Source organism: Chamaea fasciata, unplaced genomic scaffold (assembly GCF_029207755.1).
Source record: "Chamaea fasciata isolate MVZ Bird 193981 ecotype frontalis unplaced genomic scaffold, bChaFas1.0.hap1 SCAF_14, whole genome shotgun sequence".
Taxonomy (NCBI): Eukaryota; Metazoa; Chordata; class Aves; order Passeriformes; family Sylviidae; genus Chamaea; species Chamaea fasciata.
Genome location: NW_027094099.1, coordinates 14,902,824 through 14,916,158, shown reverse-complemented (window position 1 = coordinate 14,916,158; position 13,335 = coordinate 14,902,824). Strand labels below are relative to the sequence as shown.

General features: G+C 42.2%; 1 protein-coding gene across 1 annotated transcript in view; it reads right to left on the bottom strand.

Annotated features, from left to right (window-relative positions):
• MCTP2 (multiple C2 and transmembrane domain containing 2) overlaps positions 1–13,335 on the bottom strand; it is a 116,482-nt gene that overhangs the window by 92,671 nt on the left and 10,476 nt on the right. Inside the window, exons 2-5 of the mRNA XM_066195900.1 lie at positions 8,943–9,115; positions 7,666–8,254; positions 2,294–2,356; positions 1,035–1,143 (exon numbers count right to left, since the gene is read on the bottom strand). Coding sequence (XP_066051997.1) covers positions 1,035–1,143; positions 2,294–2,356; positions 7,666–8,190 — 697 coding nt within the window. The 5' untranslated portion in view covers positions 8,191–8,254; positions 8,943–9,115. The remainder of the gene's footprint in view (positions 1–1,034; positions 1,144–2,293; positions 2,357–7,665; positions 8,255–8,942; positions 9,116–13,335) is intronic.

The following is a 13,335-nucleotide window of genomic DNA, read 5'->3' as shown; positions in this document are numbered from 1 at the left end:
AAAAACAAGCATACACTCAACCAAAAGTTACTGCTTTGTGAAGCCATGAAAATCCAGCACGGAAAAAGTTAACTGAGATACCAGATAACAGAAATCCCAAGGAGCACCTCGAGCACCTCCTGGGAGAAACTGAATCAGATAGGTCCCTCCAGGTGCAAACCTTCCCAGGCCTTTAGGCTGTGCAAGCTTATTTTGTAACCGAATGAACAAACCCCATGGCTTCACCTCAAAAGAAACTGCTCAGACATTTTGCAAGACAAAACTACCAGAACTGTTTCCACATGCAGGAAAAAAGTACGAAATCACGACAGGACGTATGGAAGAGCTCTCTGATGGGTTCAGAGGGAAGGTCCTGACACAGCTGCGGTCTCAGAGTCCCAGAGCCTGCACAGAGCCTCTGGCAGGACAGCTCTTCCCTCCACAGCAAGTGACTGGCTGCTTATCAGCATTTTTACTCCCTCTTTCAACAGCCTGAAGAAAAGCCAGGTTGAGGGCAGGCACTTTCACACCTCTTTTCCAGGAATTCCCCAAATATTTTGCAATTTATTTGGTACGCCATCTGGGGTTGGGTTTGGGGTTTTTAGCATGCTGTCATTGTTCACTCACATCCCAGGTTAGAGAGGATTTTTGGCTTAGAGCCCTGCTCCTGTGGTTTCCCCCTTTTATTAACATCTTTGCAGATAACCCCAAAAGCACTCCTAAGAGAAGCACATTTAATAAACCTCCAATTATTCTTTGTTTCGGTTTTCTTTTTAAGCTCAAATAGAATTTCTTGCAGTTCCTGAATGGGTAGAGGTGCTCAGGGCAGCCAAGAAGGAGCTTTGCAGCTGCACAGGCAGGCAGCAGGAGCAGCAAGCAGAGGGCAGCTCCCTCCCCTGTGTATCCAGGGAGGATAAAACCTGACCTGGAGGAGAGACACGAGTCCATGACTTGCTGCACTGCAGATAAGCATCCAGCTCGCTGTCAAACTGAGATCAGAGATAAAGGAGAGCTGTGTGAATTCTAAAGGAAGCCAGAGGAAAGGTGGGGCTCACCACAGCGATCCCTGATAACCAGGTTCCTGCCTTCCTTCAGGTGGATGGTCAGCAGGTAGGCAAAGGGGCTGGGCAGGTCGCTCAGGCAGTCGTTTGCTTCCTCCAGAGCCTAAGGAGAACAAAGGAATCAGTCACACACCTCTTGAAGCAGATCATAAATGAGGCAGGTGTGCTCCCACTGCTGCAGAGACAAAGTTCTGCTCTTTCCTTAAGGGCAATCTTTTACAGAAAGGGAAAAAAAAATAAAATAAAAAAGGGAAAAGAAAAACTCTTTCTTTCCCAGGCTTTACTTCACTAAGCAAGTAGCTAAGTATCAGCATCAAGTATGTTCAACAAAGCAAGAGTTTTACCTGAAAATGAGTGGTGATACAACAATCACAAATGCACGCACAGGTTTTCCACATCCTATCAACTTATCAGCACATTTTTTTCTGAGCTGTTTCTTGTGCATTCAGAGCATCCCTCAAGGTGGAAGAGACCCCTAAGATCACGGAGTCCTTTGCATCCATTTGGCAACCTCAGAAGGAAGACCACATTTCACACGGCTACTGAGGGGAGACAGCAGCATTTCTTCATGCAGCTCCAAAAGACAGGAGCCCAGTGGCAGGCAGTGCTGGCTGGGGGCTTTAGCAGAAGCAAACTCGAGAGGATTTTTGCTCATCAGAGCTGCTGCCACAGGGTTACACACCTCAGCATCATCCTCCAGCCGGAACACTCGGTGAAAACAGCTCTGGACAGCACTTGAGGGGTTATCAGAGGGCAAAGGTGGAGAAGTTTGCATGTTTCCACAAAGCAAGCATGCTTTACATGAGAATAACATGGCAGAACTGACAACGCCTTTTCACCCTGCCCTAAAACTGATTTTGCTGTCTGTAAAAGCCTACAGCTGTGCTATTTGCTGTATTTACTTTAATCCAGTTTGCTCCTACGCTGTTGTTTGAGTATTTATGCTGATGCTCTCATCAGTTACCAGTACAATGTAAATATTATAGAGTACTCAAAAAAGATCCAGAACGTTTGGGTCTATTCAAAACATTAGCAACCACTTCCAAATACTAAAAACCCAAACAACAACAAAAACACAAAACCACCCATAAACACACAAAATCCCCACAAACAAAAAGAAAAAGCAAAACCCACAGTGAGCAAATCTCTAGATGGCTTCTTCACCCGATGAGTTTTTAAATTTGTAAGAAGGAAAGCACCTAAAGCTAAAGTAAGTTGTGCTGCTGATCAAGGTTCAAAATGACAGGACTTACCATTTGGTCATCAAAATTTTGAGATGATAGGGAAGAGTCAAAATCCATTTCTCCAGAGGGGAACTATAAAACAAAAGATACAATGAATTAGACAACAATACAGGAAAGAAAATGCTTCTAGCATCAGTCAAGAAATTATTCACAATACATGTAATGAATGAAATGCTCTTACTTATGCATATAGATAATTTAATTTTTTTTTCCTGTTTCACAGTAACTGCACTTAGTCTCTTGAGCTTAATCCAGGAAAAATAAGTGCCTGCTTCCAGCTAAGAATAAATCTCTTCTTCTCCTCCCCAGCACTGGGCACGGAAGGTCCTTATCACAAACTCTCCTGATGTCTGCAGGTTGTTGTGTCTGGTGGCCGGCTGCTCTCACTGACCACAACTTCTCCTTCACCATCCAAAAACCAAGTTCCACCTAAAGGGTTTTTAAATAGCTTTTTTACTCGGTTTGGTGTTTGGGGTTGGGTTGGATTTGTGTGTGTGTGTGTGTGTGTGTGTGTGTGTGCATTTTTTGTTTGGTTTGACGTGTTTTGGTTTTTTTTTTTAATTCTCAGGGGAAAAGTTACAAAGAAATTGTGGAAGGGAAAGGTATCCTTGTTGTGGATGAGTTATTTTTCCTTCTAGTAGTTGGTACAATGTTCTGTTTTGGATTTAGGGTGAGAACAATGTTGATAACACACTGATATTTTCAGTTGTTGCTGGCCAAGTACTGTCCCTCTGCTGAGGAACTGGCTGGGTGTAAGTCAGCAGGTGATAAACAATTGCACTGTGCACCACTGGTTTTGAATATTTTAACTGTTGTATCTAAAATATTTTATTAAAAATTAATTATTTTTAAATATTATATAAAATATATAACTATATAATTATTTTTGGACTTTTATGTTATATTTATAATACATAAAATATTATTGAAATAATTGTTAAAATAATTACCTCCTTTTAATAATTAATAATACTTTAATAATTACTTCCTTTTCTGTTCTTTCCTGTCTTTATATCAACCCACAAATTTTACCTTTTACCCCCAATTCTCTCCTGCATATGATGGCTCCCACTGAGCAAGGAGTAAGTGAGAAGCTGTGTCATATTTAGCTGCCTGGTGGGTTAAACCACGACAAAGGAGAAAAAAAAAATACAAAGAAAATGTACTTCCCCCCCCCTTCCTGCAATAACTGGAAGATCCAAAGGATTTTTCGTCCATAGGAGAGGAAGTCAAACATTTCTTCCCAAATACTGACTCATCCAAAAACTTGAGGCTACTTGTCTGAAGTGATCCATCAGCCAGGACACCTCTGATGTTCTTTTGGCTGCTCCAACAGCCCATGACCATAATCTAAGCTGAAGAGCACCTACGTGCCTGGGAAACTCTTCCGGTCTGATGCAGGGCAGTCACAGCCCATTCAAACACAAAGATTTATGCTAAGGATCCTCGTTTCTCATCTGCAGAAACGCACACAAGGTGGAATTCGATCCTCATGTGAAAGTGTTTTCATGTGCAGTGTGGTAACATCCCAACCTCTCAGATGAGAGCAGCACTGTGTGCAGCACTACTGAAACATTGAATAGTCAACCAGCTCCTGCACCAAAGTACATAAATCTTAGCTGTATTGACATGCTGAAATAAACATAAATACCCTTTGTGTAATTCTTTTCCTCCTCCTCCCGCAAGTATATGTATTACATATCAGGAAGTACAGTAATCCAGCATTGTAAGAAAGATTTCCCTTGCAGGACAGACAAAATCTAACTTTATGGTTCCCACAGTAATCATAGCTTGGCCACCTTGCAAAAACACATTAAAAGTGAAAAAATTATCATCATAAAGAGCACCAGAAGAATTTTCTCACACAATGGAGCTGAGTTACAGCTGCTAGGGGAACCCTAACTTTGAATTTTCTGACTAGTATGCATAAAATCTCACTCATGTGCATTAAATTTAGTGTTTCTTGGAGTCTCTGGCTTCACAGGAATCTCCTTCAGGCACCATCATTGGCACTGGTAATGGTTTCTCTTTACAGCTTGTTTTACATGGTACAAACACGGGATCAAAGAACTGCATTGAAATTATAGTAATTTTAAAAGTACTGTCTTGGCTAGCTTGATATCATTTATTAAAAAAATACCCTCAAAATATGATTTTTTCTTTATTCTGTTTTTTGTTTACTTGCATTACATCCATAGATACTGAACAATTATAATTTTAACTAGAAAAACCTGGGGGTTTAATTTTAGCTCTGCATAATATAAATTACTGTTATTCTAGGTAGCTAACTGCAATGAGATCACTGAATATAGATAAAAGTCTTGGTGAAAACATGGTCGTGAAACCTTGATTTTATCGGTGACAAGAAGTGTCAAACAAAAGTGGGCACACTCAGGGGGGTCACAGCCCAGCCCCAAATGTATCTGCATGAAAACAAATTGAGCAAGAGCAGATGCATGAATATACATAAATTGAAAATTCTTCTTGACAAGCGTTCCCACCTCTGCCTCCCCTTGTTTTCTGCAGAAGAATTATTCAAAATACAAGAGCACTGAGCGCATCAGCCACAGGACTAGGCTCTGGGTTGCCAGTGACTCACTGCACAGTGTTGGGAAGGAGACAAAGAGATGTCAGAGCACCTCAGCAATGACATGTGGCCATGGACAAAACCCAATGGCAACAAAAAAATGGCATTACAGGAGCCCTTTACAACACGAATCACGTAGGGATTCATTCAACACAACTTCACTTGCTTCTTCTGCAGGCTTGCCTAGCTGGGTGCAATGGGGAACAGAGAGCAAATCTCTCGACAAAAGGAAAAATGACGACTGTGGGCAGAGCCTCGGCGGGGATGGGCTGTGCTGAGCACCCACAGCTCTGCAGGAGGGCTCAGACAAGTGTGAAAACCACAAGTACGGCAAAACCGCAAGCTGATCTCACCCGCGAGGCTCGGGGAGCATCTCACGATATCGGCTGGCCAAAGACAACCAGGAAATGAGGAGGTGGCATGTGACAAAAAATTCAGGGGGAGAAGAAGCTCAACCTACATTTCTGCTTTTTTTTAGTTTGTTTTGTTTCGGGGATCTGCCTTCCTTCTTGATTTGCCTCCCTGGAAAGGGAGTGATGCTCATACAAGAACAATGTGAACTCTCGCGCTCCTCAGAGCAGCCCCACCCAGCACTGTGGGATCAAAAACCTCTGTAACAAACTATTCCCATCCGAGGCACACACAGCACAAATCCGGTAGCTGTTCAATTAAGCACAAGTGAAACTGAAAATTGAAGCTGTCATAGAATCATAGAATCATATTGAGGTTTGGGTTGGAAAGGCCCTTAAAGATCATTTAGTTCAAACTTCCCTGCCATGGACTCCTTCCAATATTGAATTTTTCACCAGATTCAATAAAATTAAATTTGCTCAATGCTCCTCATTCATTTCTACTTTCCTCTGCTTTGCTCTCTCCTTTTCTTTTCGAGGAAAAAGATTTTTATAAGCTGCACTGGAGGCAGATAACAGTAAGGAAGCATATTCACACAGAGAGATGATCTGCCATACAAGTAAATACCGAATGATTTACGGACACTAACAAATATAGAAATACTCATTTCGGGAAAGATGTAAGTGCTGCAGAAAATAAGCCAGACTCAGATTGTGCATCTGGATGAAACTTGACTTGAGGTTAAGCTATTTCATCACTATACAGGTACTTCATTCTCCTAGAATGCTCAGTTTGCCCAAAATCAAAGCAGGACTTAGTATTAACTTTGTCATGGTGAGGAAGATTTTAGATTCGGGTTTCTGGTGTACAACAGCAGGAAAAAACTATCGTTAAAACAACCTGGAACAACTTCCAAAATAATGAGAGTCCATATATTTACCACATACCGAGTGAGGTGCTACAACATTTGAGTAACGTTTGAGCAGAGAAACAAAGCACGACACTATTTCAGTCGCTTTTCTTAGGTACCCCTCGAAATAATGAACACTCCAGCAAGATGAAACCAATTTGTGAACAATTTAGCATCACTAAGCCGCAAGTGACGGTCAGTAACTTCCAGTCTGACACTTTGCATCACAACAGACTGGGAGCCAACACCCATTTGCTAGGAATACACAGGCCTTTGAGATGCAAGTATCAGAAAGGACCACTTTCCTCACACCAGAGCTAATTATCCTTTTGAACGTGCAGTTAAAAAACATTTAACCTGTGAAATCCCCGTTCCCAAGGGAGGACTTGAAATAAAAACGCCCGATTCCTATCTTTGCATCTTGGATGACTACAGAGGCAGCTCCCACAGCTGCAACAATCAGGCAACGAGGAAACGGCCTCAGAAAGTTCAAAACGTAACTTTTCCATAGAGAACTCAACAGGAGCAGACATACTTCCACAAAATATAAAACAAATTTTGCCTTAAGTGTGTCCTGCAGCCACAATCTTCACCTGCTGTCTATATAATGAAGCTATCATACAGCTCCTCATGGTTCCCAGTTTGCTCAGGCCAGGCAGGAATTAGTTTCATGACAGTACTGGTATCTGATCCTCCTGTGCATGGGACCTTATCTCCAGACACAAATACTGACCACAGAGGCAGGGGGGGAAGGGAAGGAGGACAAGACAGGGCGTGCAGAGAAAACATTTTAGTTTTTCAACTGTTTAAATCATCACCACAAAACCCCAAAAAACAGTCCTGAGAATGATGCTGCATGTTCTGCTCCCTTTCACGTTGCTTAGTTTGGTTAATTCCAATTCTTTATTTTATTCACTTTGCTTATTTTGGTTAATTCTAGGTACAGGCAGAGTTCACCTCCCTCAGCCATCTTTCACCTATTGCCTTCATCAGTCCTGAGTGTGTGGATGGCAAATTGATTGTGCTACATAGCAATCCTGGTAACTATATTAACTAAAAAGCAAATGTATCAGCACCTCATTTCAGAGCTCAGAGAACTGCAACAACTTTTGATTCAAGCAAGCAATTCCAACAAATGTGAAAAATCTGAAGTATCATTACAAATAATAGAAGAATAATAGAAGAACAAAAAAAAATTGGAGCAGTGTTATTTGCAGCCCCGAACTGACAGGAAGGATAGATGAATTAGTCTTGAATAATGTGTGTATCATGCAAAGTTTAGGCTTATTCGTATTGCTCATTCATTCCTTGAACAGAGGTCCCTCCTCAAAGACTGGTTCGGGTGGAAAAGGATCATAAAGCTCATCTCATTCCATGGGCACGGACACCTCCCACTACACCAGGCTGCTCAGAGCCCTGTCCAACCTGGCTTTGGTTGGATCCTCCATCCCTTTATAACCCCAAAAAATAAGGAGAAGCACCAGGAGCCCACAGGAGGTGGCCACAGAGCCTCGCTGCTGCTCCAGCACCCACCTCTGCGCTCTCGTCGCTCAGGGCGGTGCTCAGGCGGGAGCTCTGCAGCAGGTCCAGGAGATCCTCGCTGGGTTTCCTCTTCCCCTGGGACACGGGGCTGCCCACAGCCTCAGCTCCTCGTGAGGACAGCAAGTGAGTGTCCCCAGCTTCCATGTCCGGGGGGGCGACTGTCACCTCCGTGCGTGTCCCCTGCTGCGATGCCCACTGCCAGTCCTCTCTCGACGCCTTCACCGAGGTGTTCCTGCTCCTCAGGGACACCACAGACCTGGAAAAGCTCTTGGGGGAGGAGCTCGACAGCACCTGAGCGCTCGAGTACGTCGTCTCCTCTTCTTCTTCTTCTTCCATGAGAGTCTCCACCTCCAGCATGTCAGGCACTGACACGCTGAGACAGCGGTCCAAGGAGTGGCCCTTCCTCTCCAGCATCTTGACAGACCTCTTCTTCGTCTTCCTCACACTCAGGTTCTGCAGGAAGGGCCGGGTCTTCTGTTTCAGGGATCCCCACACGGATTGTTTATCCAAGTCCATTGCTGCAAGGGGAAATCTCAGCGATGCCTCCTGCACAGAACAGCTCCAGCAATTCCCAGGGTGACTAAAAGGAACGTAGGAAGGAGGCAAGTCAATCACAAAAGTGAACAGCCGCTCAAGACTATGATTCATGTTGTCTCATCTTAAAACTTTCAGTCATCTCCCTGAACAGTTAAAACGGAGCATGTCACATTACTAAGTGCTTCCAAATACAATCTGGTGGGTAGGTTTGATTATTTAGGAGGAAAACAGCCAGAGCAAGTATTTATTCCTACACAAAAATGCAATGTCTGCCCACTACTTCATGATTGCTAAGAGGGGACATCACATTTCTTCTTCTGTCAAGTCCTAATTTGTGAAAAGTTGAGGTTTATCCAATTTGAAACTGTTTCTGTACAAAGCTTACTGTTGGGAGTTAAATCGTGATAATGCAAGTACACAAAACCTGCTGGCAAAGCTGTCACTGGCATTTCTGCTGCCACTTTCCCAGGCCATGTAGGGCTTTGTTGGCTATTTCCAAGGCTACATGAATTCTTACAGGATGCGTTGCTAGCACATATGAAAAACAGCTTCATGAACTAAGCAGCTGAGGCTGAAGAGGGCACATTGAACATGAGGACCCCAAAATACTCCCTTACATTAACCCACTGTCAGTGAAAACTTGCAGAATTATTTTTCCTTGTAAAGTAGGCAATTGAGAGAAAAATAATACAAAAATGGGATCACTTTTGAAAACCCACTGGTGGACTCACCTTTAAATTGATTTACTGTGAGCATTTACACAGCTGGGAGGGTCAGGAATAAAAGAGCAAAAACAAAATCATTCACTGTATGTACATGGTAGGGAACAGGGACACCTCTGTGCACAGGAATATCCTCACAGACAGACTCTTTCGTGGTGAGCAGCTGGGCAATCATCCTTATTCTGTGAAAAGAGGTGGTCAAACCATCATCAGAACTCAGTAAGGAAAAAGCTGGTGAAACCTACAGATTTACTCTTTTAGTTACATACACAGAGGTTACAGTACATACCATGTCCTCAGAAATATACACTCATTAACTACATTAAGACTGCCTCCTAAACTCACAGCACATTTACCTTCTAACTATTGTATAGTCAACAAAGAATTACTTCCCACTGTTTTCCTGATTACTAGGAAAAACACCAGGACAGACAACAGAAACACAATTGTTAGATTAATTCAGACAGAGAAATTACTGCCTGCTTTCAAAGAAATCGACTCTTGCATTCATTAATTTGAATGAGGCTGTATAACCAGTTACTTAATAACTTATTTAAATAACTTTATGACTAAGCTTGCCACACTTGCAGAGTGTTCAGGAATCTACAAAAAAAAAAAACTCTAACTGCATTACTGTGTAACTAAAGCTGCAAAATCCGCCCCTCCCCCATTTATATTGGCAAATAAATAATATCAGCACTATTATATTCAGTACAATGAATTAATAAGCTTAATGGCATTGCATGCATTCAAAAGGCAATAACAGGTTTTGCCCAAATAGGAAGGTGTGTTAATGTAGATCTATCAGCTTAACACAGCCACAATATCAAAGTGCATATGGACAAACTGAAATTGTTTTTTTCCTTTACAGCATCACTAAGTAAAAAAAATTTTCTGAACTTCACAGAGGAAGATTTCACATAGAAAGGCCCACCATGCCTTCGTGTTTCTCACTGAACTCAGGCTGAAGCACATCACGTTTACAGAGGGAGGAGAGAAGGCACAAATGCCAGCTCAGTTTGACTGGGGATGGAGGGATGCCTGTGCTGGATGTCCTGCACAGCCTCAGAAGACATGGCTGGATTTGCTCAGACCAGCTGAGAGCTTTCACTTAGGCCCTTCCCTCTTTCCATAAAATCTTGACAAGGCAGCCACAGACCACGTGCCAGCAACAGATGTTATTGGGCTAAACACATTCGCACAAAACATTATGAAACACACTGTTGGGAGTCATTTAAACAACTCATCTTCTGCTCATGCTCCCTGCATGGCTCGCCTACTTGTACTCGAACCTGCTGGAGCCAAGATGTTGCAAATAAAGGCAGAGCCCAGCTCAACATCCACTTCCCAAGGCACTTACTGCTTCCTATTCCCTTCCTGTTATTCTCCACCCTTCTCACTTCGAGGACCCACTGCCGTTGTTTTGATTTTGTTTGCTTTGAGGTTTTGTAACCAAGCAGCAGACTTGTTCCTGTAGGTTTTTCCAGCTGCCTTCCCCAAGTCAAATGTTCTTTTTCCCACTTAAATTGCCTGAGTTGCTGGTAAAAAAATGTCCATTCAGAAAGGATGGTGCAGGGATTGTGTGTCTCTGAGACCAACCGGCATCTAACCCTGAGTGGGCAGAGTCCTCCTCAAAAGGCCAGCAGAAACACAGTGGATTCAAGAAGTTAAAAAATTTCTAAAAGGGTTTTGTCAAGACAGCAGGGATGGCTCCACTGAGCTGCCACCTCACAGCTCCTACACTGGAGCAACACAGTGGTATCTGCTGTACAGAGAGCAGCAGGTTGCCTGAACTGGGGCCACAGAAGAAATAAGCCCATCCGTGGTCACTGGATTGCCTGGAAGTTAAACCATACTCTGCCTCTGAACCTTTACACCCACATTCCTGCTGCAGCTACAGCTTCTCTTATATAAGTATTGTATTTACAGATAAATTAACCCAAATGATGGCTATGATACACAATTAACAACAAACACACAATGTGTTCTCATCTGAGAAAAAGGTAAATACAGTCTGAAGGGCAAATGCACTCTGACATCAGCCATCTGCCTATGCCCTTTTTCACTTCCTCATTTCAAGGAGAAAACACACAGATCACCACCACGACAAGAAATGTTCCCTAGAGAGATGACTGGAAGATTGGGAATGGGGACCACCCTCCTCCCCGGTGGTGCTGGAGCCAGGGGTGCCAGGATTACTGGAGTACCCCCTGCCGGGCCAGCCCATATTCACACATGCAACTCTTCTTTCTTCCTACATCAAATTTCCTCTGCTTTTCTCTTCCAGACAGAACAGCATCAATAGAAATACTTTATTTTGAAGACAGAGAAATTCTCCCTTGCACGTAGAAATCTCGATGATCTTGAAGGTCTCTTCCAACCTAATCATTCTGTGATCCTGTGAAGGTGTGTTCTTGGTACCAGTATGTTGTTCTTGTATCCTCCACAGGCCAGAAGTTCTCCCTCTTCCTTCCTCAGCCTCAGAAGTTCATGGCCACCAACTGTATAGCCAAATATTCCCTAAGCAACCACAGAGAAAAAACATACTTTGCCAAATTCTTGGTCTAAGCTCGGCCTCTTTATTCTTCCCCTTTCAATGGTATATTGTAGCAAAAATCTGCAAACAGAAAACATTCAAAGCGACACACTTCCTGTTATCAATTTAACTCTGTTGTTTTTGATTTAATTGAATGGCTCCCTGTTCTTATGTAACAAAAACAAAACAACGTTTTCAGTCTATATCCTTCAGCCTTCTCTTTAATACACTGCCAAATCTCAAATGCTCAGAAGATTCCATGTACTTTAATATCTTCCTTCAGAGGGACTGCTTTTGATTGCACCTGTATTTTGCCATCTCCTCCTCTTTTGGGGGCAATAGGGACAAGAGAGAAAGGATTACTGACAGAAAAGTTGGTCACAGCTCACTATGACTGAATAAATATTTCTAGCGTTTTATCCTCCCTTAAGTATCTTCTAATTATGGTCCTTGGGACTTATAAATTTTTTTCTTTAATGTGCTTTGGTTTCTTTCAGTAAAACACTCCATATGCACTCCCTTAAAATCACATAATATTTAAAGCTAAATGATTTTTTAGATCCTCTACCAGGTGGCTGTAAGAGATATTTCAAATGCCACTGAAAGCCTAGAGAAATCATCCTGCAATTCTACTTCATTTACTGACTTGACAGGAAGCCAGCAAAGCCACAAGTGAGAAATACTGCAAGACACTCTGAAAACATTATAAAAGTGCCAAATATAACCAAGCAAATAAACTGAAAAAACCCAAATTGATTTACACACCAGAAATTATGGACGAAATTGTCTTTCTCCACTATGAAACTATTATTGTACACCCAGAAGTGCCCCATGCACACTGAAGATGCTCCTGGTTAATATTTTTAAAGCATCATCCTGAAAGCCAGCCAAGATGACAAAAACACACCTGAGCACCATGCCAGCACTATTACAGATCTAGATTAATTAAATCTATTAATCCTTGTACTCATTTGTTTATCCAGTGAAGGTGAAAACTTTGGGTCAGTGTGCATGCCAGCCACCTCTGAGTTCGAATTTGGTCAGGGTGTTTTCAGCTACAACTAAATGCTAATAAACACTTAAATCCATGGCAGATGAAATTACTAACACATGCATCAGAGGCTGTTAGGAAGATGCTCCTCACTTGAATGCATATTAACACAGGTTCAGATTGGAAGGAACCAATGGAACTCCCTCAGTGTAAAACCTCTATTGATTCTGGATGTTCTGGAATAGGGTATTCACCCCAATCTCTGCCTGTCTGGCACATTCACTGACTTAAAACCGAATGCATGAGACATTGTACAAATTACAAAGAAAAGATCATTACATTTCTGTTATGCAACACAATATTGGGCTGTGGAAAGTTCTAATATGAATTTATAATCTCCATTAGGTTTATAATTTCTGAATTCGTGCACTGAGAAACAAGGCTGACAAGAAGGTGATAAGGGAGCAGGGGAAGAAGGGACTGAGGACTTTTTTTCATCTTTTTCTTTTATTTTTTTGCTGTAAATTGAGTCTTCTGGCTCTAGAAGCCATAAATGAAACCATTCCTCCCTGGGAGAGAAAGGAAAATATCAGGGAAATAGCTCTCTGCTGACTGAACAACCACTGTGTGTGCTGGGTTCTATAACAGATCATACCACATACCCCAGGTTTTAAATATCATTGTAGCTCAAACACAGCCAAATACAAACCATTACTAGGAATGGAATGACTTTTTCTAAAGAAACCAACACTTCCTTCTTTGCAATGGCTTATTTCAATACCTTATCTTGCAATGCTTTATACTAAGCACCAACAGCCACAGAGATAAGAAAATATCACTCAAATAAAGTAACCCTTTGTTCAGCATTACCAGCT